A 25,507-nucleotide genomic window follows, 5' to 3' on the forward strand; every position below is an offset into this window, starting at 1 on the left:
TTGTTCATGGGTGTATCCATTGTCAAGATGACTGCCACATTTGATAATTACATGTCAGCCCTATTGGCTCGGTACCGCATTTAATCATTATACCTAATCCGTTTCCAGTATGGACTCTCTCCACAGTTTTTTTTAATCGATTATTAAGCGCGGGAACATGCCAGCCATGTTCATGCAGTGGCACTTTTCTCTCTTCTACTGCTATTCTTTTAATTTATCAGGAAAATGCTTGTTGAGTTGTGTATTTTAACCTGGATGGGTGAGCAGATGAATGTAAGGATTTAGCACTGGGTGGATGAATGCATGCGTGGGTACAAGGATGAGTGACATAGGTCACCTGTGATGAAACATTGAGAACTCCAACTCACCAGTAACTTTAGAGGCACTTTAAATTATAAGCCAGACCTATTGGCATTGACAATGCTCGTCTTTAGTTGGGATACATTTTCGCTAAATGTGGATGGTGTAGCTGGGAACCCTGATTTGTGGTTTGGCCCCAACACCATATCGAAACCTACACAATGATCTATACATCAGTCACTGCAATTGCTTAAACGTTTAGTGTTCGTACTTGTGCTAGTATTCTTTCATGCTGTCCAGAACAGTGAAACCTCTAGTTGTAAATAATAGCACTGTAAAATATAAATACAATTTTAGTGCTGTTATGCGGTGCCCGTTTGTGTGTTGGAAGTGTAGTGTCGTATTTGTTGTTGATTTTGGGGGACTGTTTTTTCTTTCATTGAAGTCTTTCCTACCCGAAATGCTTGCAACCTTTGAGACATTTATTTTTTATGGGACATTAACCTTGGGCCAATATTTGCATATGGTACTTGTCCTAGATTTCAGAAAACGACCTGAGTAATCAAAAACCTGATAAGTTATTTAAGATGCATTGGTGAGACTTCTGCTTCCCATGGAAAAAGTTAAAAAAATAAAAAGCAGAATATTGAGCCAAGCAAGAAATGATTAGGCAGACTGACTTGCCTGCATCAGCGGTTATCATCGGTGGGGATGGGTTAACAAGTCAAACGCTTGATGCGTTAATGAATCATGTGCTAGATTTCACCACAACCTAGTGGCGCATCACAGACGTCCTCCTCGTGTTTTTATGGTGGCCGAAGACTTGCATTTAAATTAGAATATTGTTATGGTTACTTTTTTATCTAGCCAGTCAACTTTCTGCCAGCGAACTTTTTAAGTTGAAGTAAGACGAGATTAGAAAATGTATTTGTCTTGATATTGGGCTCTGGGAAGTGCTTAGCAGTGGCTTTGCTTGTATGCCAGACACCAACATGATCTACGCCCTAAAACATTTAGTAGCCGGTTGACTGTTAGCCTTATTTAGTTAAAGAATCCATCCTAAAACATGTTCTTGAATATATCCTGGCTCATTATGTTGAGGACACTGCCTCTATTTTAAGAAATCAGCACATTAAGACCCTGCCGCATGCAAGGCTGGACCTGGTTTCATCGGCACATTGCATGTTGCATTTTAACAATTCTTTCGACCCCCTGTTTCATCATGCCGTGCAAGAGCCCGTGTACTCCCAGACATTGAAGTTCTTTCCATGCTGTTCCTTGTCAAATTGGGTACTAGTTGCATTCTATTCTAATAGTGTGCTTGGCATGAGGAATAGCTGTTACACGGAAGACCAAATGTTTCATGTAGTAATGTTAGTTCTCATTATATGTTCTTCTCCATCGATGTATGCACCCATCCGTGTATAAATTTAAGAGGATTTGACTTGGCAACTTCTCATGATTTGTGGAACATTGAGGTGCAACTCAATGCTAACCTTGCTTGACGTCTGTGCACAGGGTCATACAGATTTCTTCAAAGAATTCATAACATACTAGTTAGAATCCAGAATTAAGAAGGTAGGCTTTTTGTCCTCCTCTGGCTTGTATTTCATGGCTATACAGATTATACAATTAGCTGGGGCCCAGAGATGCCCACTGGACCACCCGTGTACTGTAGCAATAACCTTGATACCTCAGTTTTGCTATTAATTGCTTACTGGTGAATTTTTGTGTGAATCCAGTGGTAGGCATGTTAAAGGGTTACAATACATGGAATCCACTAATATGCCAGCACCCATTTACCTGAGCCTGTCATCCGTTTTAATTTTTTGTTGTGGCTCCCATTCCTTGGTCAAAAAGAAAAGTGATTTGCTGCTACTGCAGAGTTTACCTGCAAAGTACTTGGGGAAAAGCTAGGGATCCCCATGTCCTATCCTTAATTGTATCAATGTCCAAATAAATGTGCACCTCAAAGCGCCAGTGATTAGCCGCCACCGGATATCATAAGACAGCGGTTCTTAACTTTTAACTTCTGTGGACCCCCACTGAATCATTACTGGAAAATTGGGGGGCCCCACTGAGTCATTATTGTAAGCTGGAGAACCCCGCCTGAGCAATTTATATGATTTGGGCCTCAAAACAATAAGCAAAAATACAAACACAAGTAAACACCAAATAAATGCTCAAATATTGAAATATTTTGCGTAATCCACAATTCGATATAAAAAAGTTTTTGCATTTTCAATGTCACTTCTTTATTTGTATGTACTATAATATATATATTTTTTTTATTTCAATATATTTAATTTTGTAAATCAGTTGAGGAGCCCCTTAGTAGGCCTCGCAGACCCCCATGGATCCTAGGACCACCGGTTTAGAACCACTGTCCTAAGAGATTAAATTCACTAACAATTGTTGGGGCTGTAGACATGTTCGTGTTGTTGCTTTAGGATGAGAGCCACCTTGTTGGCTACTGTTCGCTGTAAGTAGTGCAACAAATGGGTTCTGTTGTTAATGCCACAGGACCAGGGCTGTTTACATTCACAGCAGTCAACGGGGTAAATGTGTTCTCTAGATGCGCTTACAACTTTCTAAGTTGTCCATGTCATATCCATTTACCAATTGACAGAAAAATCCAGATCTTTTTGAGCAAGGATGCAGGTCTTTCCCATGGTGAAAGCATCAAGCCAAACACTAAGGTTGTATCTTCTCCCAAGAAAGAGTAAGGTTTCAGAAAAAAAGAATGAGATAAGAGGGCTATTCTTACAATCTCATCTATGTAGTCTTTGCTGAGAATAAAGTGAGTGCTTGATCGTTTGCCGTTGTTGCTATCTCCATGATTCTCCCACCACAATGCATGGGGCAGATAACCTTATTGCAGTTGTGGCAAAAGGTCCCCTTATATACTGTAAGCTCTTGTCCCACTAAGAACTTCTTATGTAAAAAGATGGTGGAGAGGAAGGGAAACTAATAATTTTTAAAGGACTGATTCTGTATTTTGTAAACGTATCTATTTATCGCTCATCTGTCACTGTGTCAAAAGCACTGTATCCCCAGACATGTCCACGAGGAGCATGTGGATACTGTGGGATGAAGTTACTGTGGCATCTACTTCAAACATTCTTAAATGTGTGTAATCTTTGTTATGTCAGAATTCTAACGTTTTTCATTTTTTTTCTTAGGTACGGCAAAATAGTTTCAACAAAAGCTATATTGGATAAAACGACAAATAAGTGCAAAGGTATGTTTTATTTCATTTTTGTCAATGGTTGCATGTTCTGACCTGTTGGATATAAAGAGATTTAAAATGTAAGAAAGTGCACTTGCTAAGCTCTGCTCTCTTCTTTGCAAGTAAATTTGGACATATTTCATGCTGAATATTTCTTCATTGAAGGTTCTCTCTAGAATCGTAGGGTGCGGTATAACTTATGGCATTAGGAATTCAGTGCAGAGTTACTGTAATTCATGATTGGTGTACACTGTGCCCAGAATATGGCTACCTTTTTGCTACATTTATCATTCTTGTCCCTGTTCTCTTCTGCCTCCTGAACACTGGCAATTCAGAGGTGACCAAAAACTGAAATCTAAAAACTTAAATGTAATTAGTAGTTCTTTCGCTGTAGTTCATTGTGTCCATGACATTTTTCTGTTCATTGAAATGTTGTTTGGTTGCTTTTCCTGTTTGTAAGTATTTGTAAGAAGAATGCACTATTGGAATCATGTCTTGGCTCACGGGCCTCATGCCTTTTCCCCTTGGCTTCATGTCCTGTTCCACTGGTCTTATCTCATGTCTTGTCCAACTGGACTTGTCTGTCCCACCGACCTCGTGTCTGTTATCACTGTCTCTTGTTGGCCTCAGATCTTATCCAATTGGCCTCAGATCTTGTCCTATTGTCTTTTGCCATGCTTTATTGATGTCCTGTCTTAGCTTATTGACCTTGTGTCTTGTCCGATTTACCTTGTCTTGTCCCAGTCGCCATGTGCCTTGCCCTTGTGTTTTGTTCCATTCCCCTGGTGTCTTATCCCACTGACCTCTTGTTGGCTTCAGGTCTTGTTCCATTGGTCTTCTACCTTATCCCATTGACCTCCTTTTAGGTCCCCTTGACTTAGTGTCATTGGCCTTGTGTCTTGTCCCATTGGCCTTGTGTCTTGTCCTGTTGGTCTCGTGTCTTGTCCTGTTAGTCTCGTGTCTTGTCCTGTTGGTCTCGTGTCTTGTCCTGTTGGTCTCGTGTCTTGTCCTGTTGGTCTCGTGTCTTGTCCTGTTGGTCTCGTGTTTTGTCCCGTTGGCCCGGTGCCCTGTCCCATTGGCCCGGTGCCCTGTCCCATTGGCCCGGTGCCCTGTCCCATTGGCCCGGTGCCCTGTCCCATTGGCCCGGTGCCCTGTCCCGTTGGCCCGGTGCCCTGTCCCGTTGGCCCGGTGCCCTGTCCCGTTGGCCCGGTGCCTCGTCGTCCCGTTGGCCCGGTGCCTCGTCGTCCCATTGGCCCGGTGCCTCGTCGTCCCATTGGCCCGGTGCCTCGTCGTCCCATTGGCCCGGTGCCTCGTCGTCCCATTGGCCCGGTGCCTCGTCGTCCCATTGGCACGGTGCCTCGTCGTCCCATTGGCTGGTGTCTTGTATCTTTGGCATTTAGCCTTGTCCCACTCACCTTATATCTTGCTCCATCACCATGTATTTTTGCCTTTGGTCTTTTGCTTGTGGGATTAGTTGTATCCAGCAGAGTTGGAATGCAGTCCATTCACATCACTGTGCAAAAACTGAAAATCTGGCTTTGATGAAGTAAGTACACAGCACTGGCTGGCTGCCAATTAGTCTTTCCCTTTGGATAGATGCTGTCATTAGGATACATTCCTGAAGAATGAAAGCAAGTAACTGCAGGTGAACTGACCCTAGGATAGTTCTATTTCGACGTGCTTACATGTTAAGGTGGTTTTTTCTGTGTGCTTGCAGAAATCACTGCCTACCTCCAGTATAGCCACGTTTATCTGTCCCTTAAATACCCTCTGCAAACCTACATATTTTGAATAACAGCTCAAAAAAAGATTAACTCCTGATTTTTCTTTTTCCCATTCATGAATGCAATATATGTAATAGTGTTAATTAAAAAAATAAACAGTCAGTGGGACTTTGGGTGTACCAGGCTGTCAGTAGCAGCCGCTGTACGTCTGTACAGACGAGAGCACCTGGGGCCATTAATGCTTCTCCCACCACTGTCCCGAAATTGCAAGTCTGCGTCACGGAGAGTCTGCCGTCCAACTGAACGCCCAAAACGTGCACAAACAATGAAAACACATCCTACCTGTTCACAAACAAAGCACATATAGCAAGATATAATCCCGAATAAGAAAGTAAAAAAACTAAACTCCTAATGCATGAAGTTTATAATTTGCTTCTTAAGGTTTACTAAAAAATACTTGTGTGTTATTTCGGAAAGAGGGTAAACGGAGGGGGGGGGCTCTAAGGAGTTCTTTTTGCATAGTTTAAGATTCAGTCTCTGCAGAAATCTTCATTTACCGATCAGCCACTGTAAAGGGGAGCCCGTTGACCTATACATGTATCAGTCCACTGTCAAGCGGCATTTGGCTAAACTTCATGCACCCAGAAGTTCGTGCTCTGGGTGGGACTTCTCATCCCTCAACATCATCTACACAGTGCTTCAGCCGTCTTCTATTAGTACATTTTGGTGAGCTTACAACCTAGTGCTGTGGCCCACGAGTGAGGTGTCTCAAATGAAAAAAATGTCACAATATGCCCTGAATCTTAGCATAGATTAGTGAAAAGGCCAGTAAAATGCAGTTTCAACACATACTCCAACCGAAAATGTTGTCAATGTTTGGGAACAAACCAGATGTGTTTCTAGTTAAGGTGGAGTAAATAATGTGTTGGGTGGAGTGGATGCAAATGAAGTGACTCATCTGTGGTGAGAGAAAGCAGCCGATGATGTGCACTGTGCTATCTCGTGACAGTACGAAGGACTTTGCGGGTCACTTGGTGCTTCCTTTTCACTTTTTTGAGGGACTTCTACATAGCTTCTTAAAAGGGTCCTATATTCTGACCATACTGGCAAGATTGGCCTCTTTGCCTGCAAATTCAGAAAGCGTATACACTTCCACGTATAATGAAAGGCCCGCCAAACACCTGCTCTCTGCAGATTGAAATGCTGATAGCGCAAACTAACACACCTGGAGTTAAAGATCTTGACTGCAGGCACTTCACCCGGAAGGGCAGTGTTGGACTTGAAAGGGAGCGCCTCAAGAGGTGGTGTCTGTATTTGAAAGCCGTTGAACTGCTTTACTTGGGACAGTAAGGTCAGTCGATTAGGATCAGCTGCCAGTAGCTTTATGACCAACAGTTAGTATCTTTATGATCAACAATTTATAGGTGTGTGATTGACCATCCGTATTTTCAAGTCAGTGGTCAGTAGTTATAAGTCAATAATAAGTAGCTTTAAGACTATCAGTGCCTTTACTATAGTACCTTAAAGATTGATGATTGGTAGTGTTAGGTCGATGACCAGTAGCTTTGTGATAGTTTATCAGTATCTTGTAAGGTGACAATCAGTGGTTCTAAGATCCACAATTAGTAACTCTAAAATATAGGATCAGTAGCTTTAACACCATCGACCAGTAGCTCTAAGTTGACTGACGATCAGTAGCTTTATGATCGACTATTAGTAACTTTGAGAGTAGAGTTCCCATCGAGTTGCCTATTCGATTACAGAAGCTTGTATACCCTCATTAAAACATGTTTAGGAAACATCTCCTTAAAAGCTCGTTAATTATTATCTTTTCATATAAGGTAATGGTGCATTTTTGGAGTTCATCGCAGCCGCAGCGGATCCTGTGCCAACTGCTGGATCCTCCTCGTTCCTTTCCCCCCCGCTCCCTGGATGCAGCTGCTGCCAGCCGAAATAAAATAAGAACTGTAATTAGCATCAATTACTTGTTCCTTCTGTTCCGGGACAACGTTTGGCTTGACCATTTATCCTCCTATTATGTACCATGGATGATGGCCAGGAAATACACTACTCAATGCGCTTTTTATCGGCCGGGAGGGATGTGTTACTTGGACATTAAGAACCTTGGCTTCGCTGTATACACCCTGCAACAGCTACACCAGCCTAGATATCCTGTTTATAAACATTTTTTTTTTTTTAAATACCTACAAAGTTACAACATTGTGGTTGTTCACTTCATTTGCCTGGATCTCATATTTATTGTGCACGCAGCAAATACTCTCTCAATCTTAAATCGTTATTTGCTTTTAAAGAATTAAACGCTGTGAGGAACTACCAGTGGCAATGTATGTGCTTTACTAATATTCTATGCATGACACACCGATTTAGCCTTCACAGTGTAGACTTTGTAAAGTGATCAATGTTAAATTTTTGCTAGAATTTGTGGTTGTGCAGTGATTGTATTGTGCAGCCCTTGTTGTCATGTCCATTCTCGCCATGGGGAGTCTGGCCGACATGGGGGTGCGACCTAACAGGGTCCAGGCTTCACAATCGACTGGAACTCACAAAACACACAAGTAACAAGGTCTGTGTACAAAATTAAACAAAGAAAATTGCCTTGGTGTGACTGCAAAACTAGCGTACTGTTTTGTGGAATATCATTTATGCATGGATCCCTTTGTCTTGTGAAACAGTTTGTAATAGAGCACATTAATATAGTCTGTCATACAGCGCTTCATATATCCATTTCAAATTCATAGCACTGAAAAGTATAGGGTTATTAGCCATTTCTGTCATCTTCTACCAACTCAGTATTTATTTATATTAAAACCTTCCAGCACAAATACAAAGTTAATCATGAAACAAAGTTAATCATAAAACAAAATTACTCATATTGCAAGTCAAATACATTACCTCAACATATTGCAGCTCCCAACAATATTTCATAAACTTAAAGCAATCGTCAAAATTAAATTTATTTAATACATTCAAGCAATCATGCCTACAGCTTTAAGAGGTAATCAATTGCTTTAATGTGTAGAAAATCTCCCAGGCCAGAAGTGGGCAAACCAACACAGCGTACAGTTAGTAGGGCAAAGAACATCATTTTGAAAAACGAGCAATTAAACAATCGCCACGACCTTTTCATTGTTTGCTCTTTCTTTTGATAGTAATGTTAGATTTTACATGCATTTTTAATGTATTTCTCTTTTGATAAATCATTGTGTGAAGTCTGCAAAATATTGTGGCGTTCTGCTATACATTTAATTTTTCGCTAGTTTAAAAATGTCATTTAAGAATTAAGTTTTCATGTGTCTCGGACAAAGGTAGTCCTATATATTACTTTTATATTAAAACTCATATCTCTGTCCTAAAAGGGGTGCTGCTGTACACTCAGCAAATAATGTGATTGCAAGGCTTGTGGCTCTGGTTTTCTTTTCTTTTTGTGTGACTTGATTACCCTGACATATTTTATTGTCCGTTTTACAGGTTATGGTTTTGTAGATTTTGACAGCCCTGCAGCTGCTCAAAAAGCAGTGTCTGCTCTGAAATCAACTGGGGTACAAGCCCAAATGGCAAAGGTAAGAAGCCGTGGCATTTGGTCGTGTCTACTGATATGAAAGGCCTATATATGTGTTATATTATTGTCATTGTAAACCCCAAAACTCGTTTTTAGGTCTCGCCTGACCCAGTGCATGTGCTGGTCTGGCGAGACTTATTGAGAGGGTTCCAAAAAGAGCCACCAGGCCAGCCTAGAGTTACAGTGCATGTGCGCGGGCGCCGCGCTTTACCGCGATTACTTTCACTTTCGCGGCCGCACGGCCACTTTGCATAGCCAATAGGTCTCGCTTTTGGGACCTTATAAGTATTTAGTTATGCAACTGTTGCATGGCTAAACACTTATAAGGTCCCAAAGGCGAGACCTATTGGCTATGCCAATGCTTGTTTATTATGTTAATGTTATGTAGATTTGTAGAGCACACTGCAAATCATACAGGCGGGTATCCTGGCGCTGAGCATGTGTCACTCCAGCCACACCTAGGGCCTAGCAGGACTACTCGAAAAGCCAGGTCTTCAGCTTCTTGCGGAATTCAAGAAGACCGGAGGAACTCCTATGTGTAGCGGCAGGATGTTCCATCTTTATTAATGAAGGGTGCGTCATCAATATCCTTTACCAATTATATCGCAGTTTATAGTGACAACTATAAGATTATTGTGTATATCTGAGAAATATCCCTTGCATACCTGTAAACCGAGATGTATATAGCAAGGGGGTGCTACAAAGAAGGGCTATTAGCATCCACTCCGATGTGCAATAACACTGCCTATACATTAATTCAAGCCTATAGCCCTCATCCATAAGGCCTGATATACCAGGTGGTGAACTCTGCCCTGGGTAAATTAGTTACCGCGTTTTACAGTTTTACCCTGGGATGGTTTTTGCCACCCCATTCCAATTTTCCTTAAACTGAAAGAGGGATAATGTGTGTGATCGAAGTTAGCGCATCTGCTTCGGCACAATCTCCATCGGTCAGTTCTCTTTTCTCAATGCACATATTGTACGGTATTACCATGCAAAACCCTTACATGGAAAAATCAGGAATTTGGGGTATTCCCAGGTGTCTCAAACAGGGCTTGTCCCTAATCACTTTATTTCCTATCACTTTATAGTACGGACCTACATAGTAACAAGCAGGACATTTCAAGGTCCCAGTGTATTATAAAATTCATGCACATGGAAAAGCCTAAAAATCCAAAATCCTACAGATCTCCAAAGCATGATAAACCGTAACACGAAAATCAGCGCTACATGGGATTAGGTAAGAGTTACAGCACTACTGCACGGTACAGCACCATCATTTCTGCCACGCCCGCATTGCACTACTAACTCTCCACTCCATGCACTGCTCTTCATAGGCCTTCCTTCCATAAAGCCCTGTCATACCAAAGGACTGTAAAACCATTCTACAGCAGTGCTCACTCTACTTACCCTCCACTGAACATGATTGCTGAAGCACAAGTGTTTACTATGAACATGGGTCAGACCTACTGGCTCGGTCAGTATTTGTTAATACCCGCCACTGAACAATTAAATCGCTTTTGGACTGACAGGAGCATCGTCTAACCGAGGGCATATATTTAACCAGCTGCAGCAGCTTTACAGCAGGAGTATGGTGAGGGATCTCTGTAAAGATGCTGTGTGGACAGGAACGCGCATGCGTGTTTTCATACATTTTCTGTTTATGAATGTTTTATGAAAGGTTTGAGGTGTAAAACACAAGGAGGCAATTTTGTACAGAATCCAAATCATTGCACATATTGCAGTTTACGTGAATTAAAATTTGTTGACGTAAAAGCCTTGCAAAAGCATAAAGGTTTATTTGTTGTTTTACGATAATCCACGCTCCATCAATCACTGGTTGTGAAATGGTAGAATCCCAGTCGCTTGTCTAAAAATAAGATACACTTTTATTTGTGCTTTCTGTTCATTGGAGAAAGGCTATGATGTTATAAAAGCTTTTTGTAAGTATTAGAGGATTTCTAAATAGATGTTGGGTGTAATATTGCAGAAAGCTTCCTGTGCTTATTCAATAAACTCATCATAAAAGGGACCCGAGTGAGAATAAAAGTCGAAAATACCATTAAAGTGGGAACATTGGAGGGGCTTGGATCCGTCATCAGGCTCTGATATGAAATGGAAGAGAGAACTATTCTGGATAGGAAAGACGAGCTTAATGCTTTGCATTTCCAAGCTATACAGAAAGAGCAACACTAACCAAGCATTGGCAAAATGAGTAGCCCTCGTTTGCGTTATTTGTTCAATCCTTCAATGTGCTAAGAAATTTAATGTTTGGTGATTTTATGTACTTTTGGGATGTACAACTTTCCTGCTGCATGGCAGTGCAAGCACTCCAGAGGGGATGGAATGTTTTGCAGCGTGAATCTTTCTGGATTCACTATGCTGTGCATTATTCCGCGATCTTGTGGTTGGGTCCGGATTCGTAGTCTTTTCTTTGTTTTTTTTTTTTTTTTTTGTAGCCCAGGTGGGCGTCGACGTCCACCATTTGGTGCACCTCCCGTGACGTCGTCGTGCTTCCTGCGGAAGTCCCACCTTTGGGGCGCCATCTTCAGATTCTTTTTTCCGCCGTTGGGTCTGGATCGTCATCGGGAAGCTCCAGAAATTCACTCGGAGGAAGAAGGAAGAAAAGCGAGTTTCATCGATAGAATCAAGAGAAGACATCAGGAATAGAACAGATTTCATCAGGAGCGCGAAGAAAGAGGACCAGCGAACCTTTTTTCTTCGACAGCCTTGGAGAATGCACGCTCAGAGACCCTGAGCGAAATGGACAAGACGCCATTCAAGTTCTGCCCAAACTGCCACCACAAGTTCGCGCAGAAAGACCAGCATCCGGTCTGCAACCTCTGCCTACCGGTGGATCACCAGAGTATCGACTGCAACGCCTGCTCAGCCTTCGCGCCGAAGACACTCAGGGTGAGAGAGAGGCAGAGAAGAGCCAACGCCAACATGGATGGCAAAGGGAAACCCCCGACACTCTACGAGCTGGGCCTCGACACGGACGATGAGGACAACGTCGCCGAGACAGCCGAAAACTTCACGGTCGTAGAGACCGACAAGAAAAAAGAAGACGAGGTAAGAGAATCGTCGAGCGCAAGTCAAAAAACACCTCAAACACGAGGGTGACTCGAAAAACTGAGTCAAGGTCCACGAAGGGAGCCCCGGCGCCGAAAACTTCGACGTCCAAAGGGGGAACTTCGGACAAAAGGCCCAGCGGATCCTTACAAAAGGACTCCCTGGTGCAGAAAGACGCCGAAAGGCAAGGGTCGTCGAAATCATCCCATGAAACTGGCCGATCGACGCAGAAAGAACGTTCGACGTCGACGCAAGTTTCATCGAAAAGACCCGCGGTCGACGCCGAAAGCATCTCCGAAATGGAGAAAAAGAAAAGGCGGCTCGAGGCCGAGATGGAGAACATCCTTCAAAGGAAGAAGGAGTTCGACGCCAGGATGAAGGAATTCAAGATTCCAACGGTTTCATCGGCGGACGTCGTCGAGGTCGAAGGCGAGTTCGACGCCGAAGGGCTGACAAGGGATCTCGAGGAAGAAGAGGAGCCCTATTATGAGGAAGAAGCCGAGGAAGAAGACCAACAGTCGTTCTACGAATCGGCGGCATCTACCAGCAACGACGTCGAATGGCACGATCTCGACACCGAAAACCCGGAGGAGGCCGTGGACACGTACCCCTCGAGGCCTTCGCCACCCGACGACATCGGGGTGTACAATATGGTGGTGAAGAGCGCAGCAATGGCCTTCGGCGTCAAACTCGACGAGGAGAGGCCGAAAGCCGATTTTCTCGTCGAAACACTGCTCCCCATCCAGACTAGGAGTCAGTTCCTCCCCATGCTACAAAGCGTGATGAACCAGGGGAGAGAAGCCTTCAAGGAGCCTGCCACCTGCCGGTCGATCACGCCCAGGACAGAGAAGAAATATAAGCACTCCTCCCTGGACCCACCTTACATCAAGGGTAGCGTCACCGCAGACTCCATCATAGCCTCCACGGCCAGGAGAAGGGCCAACGTTCCAGCAACTTCGGGCCCACCTCCGGATAAAGAGAGCAGGAGGATCGACCTCACAGGCAGAAAGGTCGAGAGGAACGCCGCAATGCACTGGCGCATGGCGAATTCGAATGCACTCCTCAATAGACACCAATACCAACACTGGGATGAGATGGGGGAGCTACTAAAGCACCTCCCCGAAGAATACCGACAGAGAGCCTCTCACCTGGTGGATGAAGGCAAGAACATCGCCAACTCCTGTATAAAGACGGCGTTGGATGGGGCAGAGACTTCAGCAAGACTCATGGCCATAGGGGTCACAGAGAGGAGGCATGCATGGCTAAGAATCTCGGGATTCAAACCGGAAGTGCAGAACAACATCCTTGGCACCCCCTTCAACGGAGAGACACTGTTCGGAGCAACGGTGGACGAAAAACTCACCCAGCTCAAGAAGGAAAACGAGACAGCGAGGTCCATGGGGGCCCTACAGCTGAGGGGAATGAGACGAGGAAATCCCTCGAGGAGACCCTACGGTAGGGGTGGAAGCCAACAGGGGACGTCGCACCAGGCGTTCCAACAAGGTCAGCAGGGCGAAGGTCACGGACAAAGTCAGCAGAAGCAAAGCTGGCAATATCAACCTCGGGGCCAGTCCTTTCGCGGGAGAGGGAACGGACGTGGTCAAAGGAGGAGAGGGGGCGATCAGCCCTCCTCGAAGTGACTCAGCACGCAAGAAGGCGCCTACCCTCGTAAGGTCCCCAAGGGTGAGGCGCAAAAAAGTGTCATCAGGGGGAAGAGAAGATTCAAGAGCCTACGAGCATACGTCACCAGTAGGCGGAAGGCTGAGGTTCTACCTTCAGGAGTGGCGGCGTATAACCACAGACAAGTGGATACGGAACATCGTGCAGTACGGATACTGCGTAGACTTGGAGAAAAGACCTCCAAACAGGAAGCCGAAGGGAAGACAGAGATCGGCCCAAGAACTGGCAATACTCAGAGAAGAATCGCGGAAACTCCTACAAAAGGGAGCCATAGAAACAGTGCCGTTCAGGGAACGCAACAAAGGGGTCTACTCAAACTACTTCGTGGTTCCGAAGGTAGACGGAGACCTCAGACCCATACTGGACCTCCGTTACCTAAACAAGTTCATCAGAACGCAAAGGTTCAAAATGACTTCACTGCAGGAGGTACTGCCACAGATAAGAGAAGGGGACTTCATGGTCACCGTGGACCTCAAGGATGCCTACCTTCACATCCCAATAAACAGAAGGCACAAGGGCCTTCTAAGATTCAACATCGAACAGGAACACTACCAGTTCACAACCCTGGCCTTCGGATTAAAATCAGCGCCAAGGGTCTTTACAAAATGCCTGTCGGCGGTAGCGGCACACCTACGAAAGCAGGGAATACACGTATACCCCTACTTGGACGACTGGCTGGTCAAGGCAAACTCACGCGAGAAGTGCGAGAGGCACGCAAAACGCGTAACAGACACCCTCACAAATCTGGGATTTTCCATCCACTGGGGAAAATCATCGCTGGAACCGGAACAGGTAAAGATTTTCCTGGGGGCAAAGATCAACTCCCGCAACAGTACAGTAGTGCCCAGCGACAGGAGGACGGATGCTCTACTGAAGGAGACGCAGCTCTACCAGAAGGGGCGAGCTCTGACAGTGAGGGCGGTGAGCAAGATGATGGGGATGATGGCGTCCTGTATCCAGCTGGTGCCGAATGTACGCCTGCACATGAGACCATTCCAGGAATGGCTGCAACAGCAATGGTCACAAGCAAACGGAAGTTGGGAGGATCTAGTGGTTGTTACGCACGCAGTGCAGGAGGAGATAACTTGGTGGAACAGAGACAACATAACAACGGGGAGAAGCCTGACACCACCAAGCCCAACAATGACCATTACCACGGACGCATCGCAGAAGGGATGGGGAGCGCACATGGACAACCTCAGAGTGAGGGGTCTATGGGCTCCAGCAGACGCGGTCCGCCACATCAACTACCTCGAGTTGAAAACGATACTGTTAGCCCTGAAGGCATTCCAGAGACACCTGTTCGGCCAGAGGGTGTTGGTACAGACAGACAACACCACGGCGATGTTCTACATCAACAAACAAGGGGGGACACAGTCGTTTCCCCTCTCATCCCTAGCTCAGGAGATTTGGAGATGGGCCATACCTCTCAAGATAGATCTACTGGCAATTCACCTACCAGGGAAGGACAATGTGGAGGCAGACTGGCTGAGCAGACAGACCTCAGCATCGCACGAGTGGGAGCTCAATGGCCAGGAAACTGAGAAAATCTTCCAGAGATGGGGGACTCCCACAATAGACCTATTTGCAACACGCCACAATGCAAAATGCCAAAGCTTCGCGTCCAGGCAGCCAGATCAGCAATCCAAGGGAAATGCCCTATGGATAAGCTGGTGGAGGACATTTGCCTACGCCTTTCCACCGATACCCCTGTTGCACAGAGTGCTCGACAAGTGCAGAACCAGCAACATGACTCTGATCCTGGTGGCTCCACAGTGGGCGAGGCAGACATGGTTCTCACAGATTCAAGAAATGGCGCAAGGCAATCCGTACAGGTTCGAGAGGAGAAAAGACCTGCTCTCAATGCAAAACGGGGAGGTCCTGCACCCAGAGCCAGAGACACTCAACCTAGCAGCATGGCTCCTGAAGACCTAGAGTTCGCACACCTAAGGTTACCTCAGAGCACTATGCGAGTGCTACGGGAGGCAAGGAAACCTACTACAAGAAAGTGCTACAGCGCAAAGTGGAAGAGATTCACGGTGTGGTGCAGGAAAAAGGGCCTGCAAAACAGAATGACAAGAGACTCAACTGTGCTGAGGTACCTCACACACCTTCTAAAGAGTAACCTCTGCTCGAGCTCCCTAAGAGTACACCTAGCAGCGATCGTTGCCTACACTAGAGGTGAGAAGGGTGGAAGCTTCTTCACCTCGCAGGTGGTGAAGAGATTCATGGAGGGAGCCAAAAGAATGGCACCCCCGAAAAGGTTGCCGCCGCCGGCATGGAATTTAAACGTGGTTCTGACGGAGCTCATGAAGGGGCCGTTTGAACCCATTCACAAGGCCACTCTACAAATGTTGACGATGAAAACTGCCTTTCTAGTGGCCATAACCTCACTACGCAGGGTGAGCGAGCTTCAAGCACTAACGCTACAGGAGCCCTACATTCAAATTCACAAAGACAGGGTAGTCCTGAGGACGGACCCACACTTCATGCCCAAGGTAGTGTCGGCGTTCCACATGAATCAGAGTATCCAGATACCGAGTTTCTTCCAAAACCCGACTACAAACGCAGAAAAGGCCCTGCACACCCTCGATGCCAGAAGAGCGGTGATGCACTACATTGAAAGAACCAAGGAACTCAGGAAGTCGAAGCAGCTGTTTGTGTCCTTTGCTACTAGCTTCATAGGTAGACCAGTGACCAAGGGCACCATCGCTAGGTGGATCGCCCTCACTATTCAATTCTGTCACAAACAGGCTGGACAGGAGCTAACGGAGGGGCCCCAAGCTCACTCCACAAGGAAGAAGGGGGCCACAGTTGCCTTCCTGGCAAACACGCCCATCCAAGACATTTGTCTCGCAGCAACTTGGGCATCTGTGCACACGTTCACAAAGCACTACTGCGTGGACATTCAAATGAATAAGGAAGCACAGGTCGGACAGAAGGTGCTACAACACATTTTCAACGACCAGCGATCATCTTCCACCCAGCCACCACAAAAATAGGAAAACCGCTACAAAATCTATGCACAGCATAGTGAATCCAGAAAGATTCACGCTGCAAAACGAAAAGTTTCTTACCTGTCGGTGTAGTTTTGCAGCTTGAAGATCTTTCTGGATTCACTAGCGAACCCACCCACCTCCGCCGGGAAGATGAGGCTGGAGGAAGAGGGGGTGAAATGGATAGGATCAAAGAAGTGGAAACGTACAGAAATATGGACAAAAGGATTAATCAATCTAGGGTTAAAAAAAAAAAAAAAAAAAAAAAGGGGGAAAAAAGAACCCGAAGATGGCGCCCCAAAGGTGGGACTTCCGCAGGAAGCACGACGACGTCACGGGAGGTGCACCAAATGGTGGACGTCGACGCCCACCTGGGCTACAAAAAAAAAAAAAAAAAACAAAGAAAAGACTACGAATCCGGACCCAACCACAAGATCGCGGAATAATGCACAGCATAGTGAATCCAGAAAGATCTTCAAGCTGCAAAACTACACCGACAGGTAAGAAACTTTTCGTTACACCAAACAGCCAATAACACGAGGTTAGAGAAAAGAAATCCTCTTGCTAGAATTGTTAACTATTTATTTTAATTTTATATAGCGCTGGCTAGACCCGGAGGTATCGGAGAGCTTTACATGAGGATCAGAGTTACAGGTTACAAGTTACATTTTTTCCAAGAGCAAAATCAAACATATGACTTAGGGGGACCCCAGGCACCTCCATAGTGATTCCGCTCCACCACTTCCCAGGGGGTGTTCCTACTTCTTCAAAATTAATAATCCTGTGCCCCTCCCCAACACCGGGGACCAGGTTCAGCACCTGCAAAATCCAAGCCGGCACCCATTCCCACCGTTGGGGTGGAGGTCTCAAAGCTCCAGCTCGCCGCTGGTCAACAACACCGAGCAGTCCTGTATAAAGATTCCCAGTGTGGCAGTCAGTCTCAATCCTGCATGCTGCCTCTCTCTGCGGCGGGCACCATGTTAAGGTCAGGCAAGTCCTGCCTGGGCGCCATATTGAAGTCAGTCAAGTCCCGCCCAGGTTCCTCTGGTACAAATCTCAGCACCCCCAGGCCACCACATGTCACCTAGGAATGTTCTGCCCCCAAGGCTGACCACCTCACTGCAAGGGGGGCGCTCACGCTGGCAGACAAAGACTCCAGACAACCGCGGCCATGAGGCCCCAGGCGGGCGCCCACAGCCATGCAGATACCTCGCCTCCTTCTCTCTCCTCATGACCGATTCCTCCCGCTGCTCCCCTCCGCCACTCCTGCTCATCAGTGGAGGATCACAACGCCGACTAGAACAAGCCGCGGCCGCATACAACAGTGGTGATCCCGGGTGCCGCCGCCATTCAGTGTGACGCTTGCTCCGTTCCTCGCGCTGCAAGTTTGGGGAAAGCTGCAAATTCAGGCACCGCTCGCCATCCTCAACCGGCAATGTCCTAACCGCATGAGACCTCTCAACCTCCGCTCCCGTTTGCCGATGAAATCGCTCATGGTAAACCCCATATACAGCTCGCGGACCCAGAGGGACCCAGACCAGGAGCCAACGTGAATTACCTCCACTTGGCCATCTTGGCCGAGAAACCCCAATATCAATACATTATGTAGATTGCTGCGCTGTCGAGCCAGACCTGAAATCTGTCTGTGGTATGTGTTTAGCTAGCAGTTAAAAGAGAAGATTCCTCCGAGACTGTGTTGCTGGCAACAAACCCAAGCTCACAAAATGGCCGGAGTTCACAAAGCTGGTGAAATGGCAAACTTAATATGCAGCAAAAATGTGCAAATCTATGGTGTCACTGGGTGCAAATGTCTCTTTAAATTATCTGCTCCTTTATTAACATTGCATTGTCCTCGGTATTTGCATACAGTTCATGTCATATAATGTTCTTGAACTATATATGGCGGGGGACTAATCTAGGGAAATGTTGATCATTGTTACGCCTTGGGCAGTGTTAGTGGTAGATTACAAAACATTAAATGAATGGGAATAATGTGAAACAATTGTTCTGTGGATGCTCAAATTTGGATTAAGTGGATGTCTGCAAAACAAGTGAGAAGTATCGCAGTTAACCACACTTCAGATATCTCTCTCTGCCATTGCTTCATGCATGCCAGCAAAGTGTTACTTTGCTTTTTGAGGTCTGCTGACCCTGCGTCGTAGGATGACGCGGCCCCACACACAGATGTGCATCAGGTGGTGCTCAGAACCGTTGTGAGTGTAAGAGTGGGTGCAGACCGGTTTCACAAATTCACTTTGCTGGAGTGGATGCAGAGTGAAGGCGGGTTGTTAACGATTCAACAAATCCATTAAGCGTTTGAGAAAAAGAGACCTGTATTGAGATTATTCCGCGTGTGGCAGGTGCTCTATTAATTAACAACCTTGTGCAAAGAAACGGATATCTGCAGAAATAACCCAAATAGTTCTGTAGAGGTACATGTGACCATCACACTTCATATTACAATACAGTATCTCAAGTTTCCAGTTTGCACTAAAAATAAAGTCGTTTTTTGCTTCACCTCTCCATACAGCCTTGGTGCCAATATAAATGTGCTAATGAGTTATATAGGTTCTTGTGGGATCTAAAGGGAAATTACTATTTTGCAGCTTGAATCGCCCTTACAATCCCACGCTGTGCATTATTCCGCCATCTAGTGGTGGGGTATGGAAAGCTTATATATGGGTGTTTGTGGACATTGGCCAATCACAAGGTCCAGATGACCTCCCTTTGAGATTGAGCATAAACATGCAGTGCCCAAGCACATAGTTGCCATCTTCAAATTATTTTTTCTGGCGTTGGGGTCAGAAGCCGGAGAGGCAATTTGCATCAGAGAAAATGTTGAAGCAACATCGAAAGGAACAAACGGAAGGAGGATCGTCCATAAAAGAAAAGTAACAAGCAGGATGATAACTTAAAGAATCAAGAATAGACTGCGACAGCAGAGAAAGAGAACACAACGCACAGTTGGGGGTGTTACCTGCGATGCTGATTGTGCATTTACACAGCCGTAACTGACCATTTCAGGGACTAGGCAAGCTTCTTGTACATTTTAGCGTGAATTCTGAAATAGTAATCTATGAACTATTGGCTTCGGGAGGTGTTTGAATTCTAATGGGACTTGCAATTGGCATATTTAGAAACGTGACAATCCTCACTTAGTACCCATCCTCAATGAGAAGGCGTCTGCATGCTATGCACATTCAAATCCCAGCAAATATTTCAGCAGCACCTTTATGGGTATTTAATGGCAAGGAAACAATGTATAAAATAAATAGACTTCATTTAGCAATCTTATCTTTTTAATACGAACACACTGTATGGCATGAGGACTTTGGTTCAGGCAATTCAAATCCTTTTCATGCTGACATTCATCAGTGCTGTTTGCCTGCGTTCTTCTTCCAGTGAGTGTGAAGCAGCCACGAGGCAAACGGAGTGGGCGTGATTGTCTGCCTGGGTTGAAAGAGAGAAGAGTGAGGGGTGCTGGTAACATTACTGCCCTCCTATAGGCGGGCCTTTACAGCTGTTAATTGCCTGTTTTTCTCATTAGGCGCTTTTGCGTTTGTCTGAATCCACTAGTTGCATGGCGTACTATTGCTAGTAGTGAACGCCCTTGCCAGTTAACCACTGTTAACTGTCTGAACAGAGGGCAACAACTCTTAGTTAATTATCTAATAGCATTTGTGTTGTACTTAATGCCTAAAGCTCTCTGGATGAATGTTGATGTAAAATCCCGGTTTCAAAAGCCATTGCTGAAACCAAGCTGAATTTTAAGTGGGAAAGTGGTGAAAATTACAATCTTTAATATGCACCTAAAAGCATATTTATTAATTTCGCATTTTATCTGACACCCGAATTGTGAGGAAAGTAGTTTTTCTGGGAATATGGAGGTGTGGGGGGAGAAATTAGCCGGTGTGTTTGGCTGCAATGGGGAACTCTGATGGGAAGTCTTTGAAAATCTACTCATTGCACAGCTGAAATATACTCAATGCAAAGCTGAAATATACTGAAGCGTTTGCATCAGTCTCACGTTCCTGAAAGGAGCTAATGAACACAATACGCCCTTTATGAAAATTACAGAGGAGGCAGCCCGCATACCTGAAACTGACCTTTGTAGTTAGTTTCATTTCATTAAAAGCAGTTTAGATTCTTAAATGGGTGTTCTAGATGTACACCGTATGTATGTCAAGAATTGATCTAAGCGAGCTAACTTAAGGAACATAATTAGGTATGTTGCATCCCTAACTGTCAACTCCATACGCTTAGTAATTGCAGTTTAGCTATTTCAATCTTATTACGTATCTGGGAATTGAGGCAAAATTATAAAGTACTAGTTATTAAATAATAAAGAAAGAATGCTGGAAACCAATTTAAGGATTTCAAAGAAGGGATAGCTGGGATATCTACAAATCTAATAGCACTAAGTGCGCATAAAAGGCAAGTTGCAGCCACGACTCTAAATTGATAAGTGTTGGATGTTTTCAAACGCCAGGAAAATTATAGCGGCACAAGAGAATTGCTCAAATGAACGGATGTGTGGGGACGTAATGCTAATGCGCATTTGGCACCATAGACCGTATTAGATAAACGTTTGCCAACGGGTAATAGCACCAACAGTGCCATTCACACACATGGGTATTCAGGCCGTCACCCTTACCAGGAGGCCTCTATCAAGAAGACAATCTGCCATTATTGACAACACACAAATCACATAGAAGGATCTATTATTTTTTAGGCAAGCAGCCATGAAAGTTGACAAAAATATTGTCCGCCAGTGCTCAAAGGCCGACTCGCTCACCATCCCACACAATTTATAAGCATAAAAACAATGCTGATTTAGATGTTATTAAAACACACAAGATAGAAAATATAGTGAATTTCCTTAAGGGAATTAAAATTAAAGCAGCAAGGCTTTATCTAATTATTGAAGATTCGGCAGTTGGTTTTCAGCAGTTAAGTAAAGATCTGGAAGGTGACCAAGAGGAACAATATTACAAGAGCTTGTACCTTTAATTGTCATGCTAGACAAGTGTAATCTTAATTCAGTAAACTGTCTCATTTCTGTAGCCTTCTATGGCCTTCAGTCTAGCAAACTTTTCCCCCTGCACAGAAGAGAAGCAAAATAAAACGAACATTGGCAAAGTCAATAGGTCTCACTTTTATAAAGCAAGTGCCGTGCTGTTGACTTTGCCAATGTTTGTTTATAATCTATTATTTTAAATGAGTATACGAAAAAAATATTGAAAGAAGAGCAAACTCGTATCTTATGGTATTTCTAAACTAAACATCGAATTAAATTTTTCAGTCCTTATAAATGACGGTTTATTATGCAAATAATTATCACTCTGGAGACTATTAACACAAATTTTAAAGTTTATGGAAATGTCAGAATGTAAAGGGAAATGTGAGACTTGAAAAGAAAAAGTATGCAGGGGATTGGTGCAGTGGGCAGCCACAGGTACTTCATGGAGAATTGACGGCAAGATAGTCACCGGTACTTAGAATGAGTTGCATGGTGAAGTGTTCTAGAACCTCTTAACACATACCCCACCATCCACAAATATTCAGTGTCTAAATCCTAATCCAGATAGAATCTGAGATGTGACAGACATCAATAGTATTTTACTTCACAGTTTAGGTGAATGTGTAGTTGTACGTAATTCAGAGTTTCCATAGGAAGAGCTTTTTTTGTTTTGTCAGTAACTGTGGCACTGTTTGACAAATCACAATGAAACTTTCCCCCTAAAAAGTGGAATTTACCTGCGCTTCTTTCTCAAACTTTTCTGGGTGATCCGTTAAGCGGGAGCTGAGAAAACTGCAGGGTCTCAAAACACTTTTTTCCACAGGCATATTTCATAAGAACAGCTATGCATTGAAAACGGCTGATAAACATTCCACCAAATTTAACAGAGAGCTAGATCTTTACTCAGAAAGCGTGCTTTTTGTGATTTGGTGTAAATCTGTTCATCAACGTTTCAGAAATCCAAGCTAAAAAAAAGTAGCGTTTTCAAGTGCTGCTGCTGTCCCACAAGGAAAATAAAGCCTGCCCATTGGCTGGTCCGCGGGACCGAGTGAAGTGATTGGCTGGTCGCAACATGGGGATAAATGTTGTGACCGCTATTGCAGGACTCGGTAGCGCAAATTCTTTTTTTTAGGAAGGGAGATGAAGCAACATGAGGGAAGGAAACAGTACAGATGAGGGAGATGAATGTGGAGCATGGGGTTGGAAGAGACGCAAATGGGCTAGACAGAAACGTGTAGTTGGTGGAGAGTAGCACTTGGGCTAGAGACAGCAATATTGGGCTGGGATAGGAGAAGCAAACACGCAAGAAAATAACAGAGTGGAGAAACACACAAGGGCAAGCACATCACGGGGGGGGGGGCGGGGTGAAGCACCCAAAGGAGAGATAGCAACACGGAGGGGAGCTAAGAGGGGAAGGAAAGTACTTGAGGGAAACAGCTAGGAAACACATATATGCTCTTGGAGTACTTATCCAAAAATGAAAAAGTAGTGCCTGAAAAGTAAGCAGGCACAAGTAATGAGGCCATGCTCCATGGGAGGAACAATCCCCAGACTGGGAAGGAAAATCCGCACAAGTTAACAAACGGTAAGCAAGTCGGTGTGACAATAAAGCCAATTAATAGTGAGCAATGGATGGCCTCTAAACCCACAATAAGCTGACAATGGGTTCTTTGCAAAAAGACAGCTTGTGCTATCTGCTAGCCAAGGTCTAAAAATGTAAAAAGAGTGTCATAAAATGTGCGGCTTTACAATGCATAACTTGCCATGTCTTGCCATACAGTTTAGTTAACTCTGCTGCATAATTTGGTTCCCCTGTTGCATAATTCTAGTAGCACTGTCTGTAGTGCCTAATCTATAAGTGAATGGTGGCTAGTCACAATGCCTGGTTGCATAGTGTCTTGGAATGTTTTACTGGATTAATCCAGAAATATGGAAAAAGTGGTGATTTGGCTGCAGATGCTCAGTAGCATTGGCTTATTATGGCCAATCTTAAATCACTAACAGGGATACGTTCCCTTGAGCATGGCTGTAGCTACATAGAAGCCTACTCACAAAGGCATTTATAGTATGTAAAGTAGTATTCCTGTAGTACTTTTTTTACGTTATCTTGTATGCCTTGGTGAATTAGCCCAAAAACAAATAAAATTGATAAATCCATATACAATTACTACAAATAGAAAGGACCATGTCCTCCTTGCACTCTTAACAAAATGTGAGTTAGACGTTTCGATGCGGAGTCACAGAGGCATGCAGGAGTACGCATAAGAGTAATGCTGTAGTACTACTTTCCATACTCGTAAATGCTTTTGTGATTCGCACTTCAGGGTTAAAAAAATTGGTTGAGGGATTGGGGTTGTGGGATTGTGGACTATGCATGGCTATAATCTTTCCCCTTTACTGAAAACTTGCCAGTTGTAGGGCTGTTTGAGGAAATGATAGATTCCTGGTGTTAGTAGACAGTGACATAAAACAGATGCTTTATTGTTTCTATTTGCCCTCGATTTCCCACGAGTAGCTGTGGCAAGTGGAACTTCCTTTGGGATATCTTAAAATAAATTGTAAGGGAGCATTTACTTAGCAGACTTTTTGTATTTAAAATATTCTGTGTGCTCGACCTAGTGTAACAGTTATTCATTAATTGTTTAATAAATTGCTTGTGTAAATTGCATTTTTCCACTGTGTTTTTTATGAGAATCATCTGGTGTAATGAACACAGTTTTGAAGTATGGCTATCTGGAAAGCTGTGCTCTCTGGGTATCAAGTGACTGACACTACACTGTTGGTGCATTTAACCCATTGGGCTATTCCTGTGTGTGTGTGTGTGTGTGTGTGTGATTAAACATATGCCTCTTTGTTATTTTTTGTGACACTCAAGTGACCTGGCTAAGAGTCTGTGTCACCATCAACCCAAGGCCCTACATTAATGTGATTCATAGAGCACACCCTCCACCTCTGTTGTGGCAAAGTTGCAACCAAATATCCAAAAAGATGAGCTCTGATTACTAGGGATGGGCTTAACTCACGTAGTTGGTTGTAGCATTATTATGCAGCATTACAGAACGATTACTCAAATTGCATAACTGTGCATTTAGCACTATTTTCGTAGCGTAGAATGCACCCTCACTTCTAAAATGGACCCGAGCATGGATTTTGCGCTAAATTAATTGTTGTTGTGCTTCTGCTGTGATATTTTTTTCAAAAATTGTTTTTAAAGCCGGCATAATCCCGTAATTTTCAGAAATTCTGCATAACAAGAGTAACACAAAGTAACCAAAATTACTCCTATTACTATGGCGAAGTTAAATTTAGTCTGAGGCCTACCGATTACCACAGCTGCCTCGTGCAATTCAGCGGGGCCTACATGAACGCTATTCCTTGTAAACGCCCTATACCACTAACCATCTGCCTCTGCTCGTTCTTTAAAGGCACCTCATAGGTTGCCTCAAAGAGTTGGTGTTCCTCTTGGGAGACAACCAGTGTTCAATTCCACAAGGATTAACTGGTGATTCTGTGTATGCGTTGAGGCCGCAAGACTGGGGTCTGCCTGCAGGGGGTAAGTGCCTCATTTTCAATGGTGCAGAATATGTCGAATTCAATTTGCGGTCACAGCAACGTGCAACTCGTGACTGCTATATGGCCAAGAGGCCTTTAGTATTGTGACACATTTTTAACTCATTTGACTGATCTATGGCCAATAATCAGTTGGTATTATGGCATATTGTGCGGTTGTAGCTTGGAAACCTTTGGTATAAAAGACAAATCAGATAGCGTGGTAGCACCCACCCTGGCAACATTGCATTTATTAGATTTGTGAGAGCTGTTTACAACTTTGTAAAAAGCGAATTTAAAGGTCTGATTTGTCTTCTAGGGGTAAACAGCCTTGGGTTACCTTGGAAGAGAAGAGTG

General features: G+C 44.4%; 1 protein-coding gene across 9 annotated transcripts in view; it reads left to right on the plus strand.

Moving 5' to 3' along the window:
* RBMS1 (RNA binding motif single stranded interacting protein 1) overlaps positions 1-25,507 on the plus strand; it is a 592,904-nt gene that overhangs the window by 461,761 nt on the left and 105,636 nt on the right. For all 9 annotated transcript variants that reach the window (XM_085645456.1, XM_085645455.1, XM_085645453.1 and 6 more), the window contains exons 3-4: positions 3,483-3,541; positions 8,743-8,834. In XM_085645456.1, coding sequence (XP_085501582.1) covers positions 3,483-3,541; positions 8,743-8,834 — 151 coding nt within the window. The remainder of the gene's footprint in view (positions 1-3,482; positions 3,542-8,742; positions 8,835-25,507) is intronic.

The sequence above is a fragment of the Triturus cristatus genome, chromosome 3_1, assembly GCF_964204655.1.
Source record: "Triturus cristatus chromosome 3_1, aTriCri1.1, whole genome shotgun sequence".
Lineage (NCBI taxonomy): Eukaryota > Metazoa > Chordata > Amphibia > Caudata > Salamandridae > Triturus > Triturus cristatus.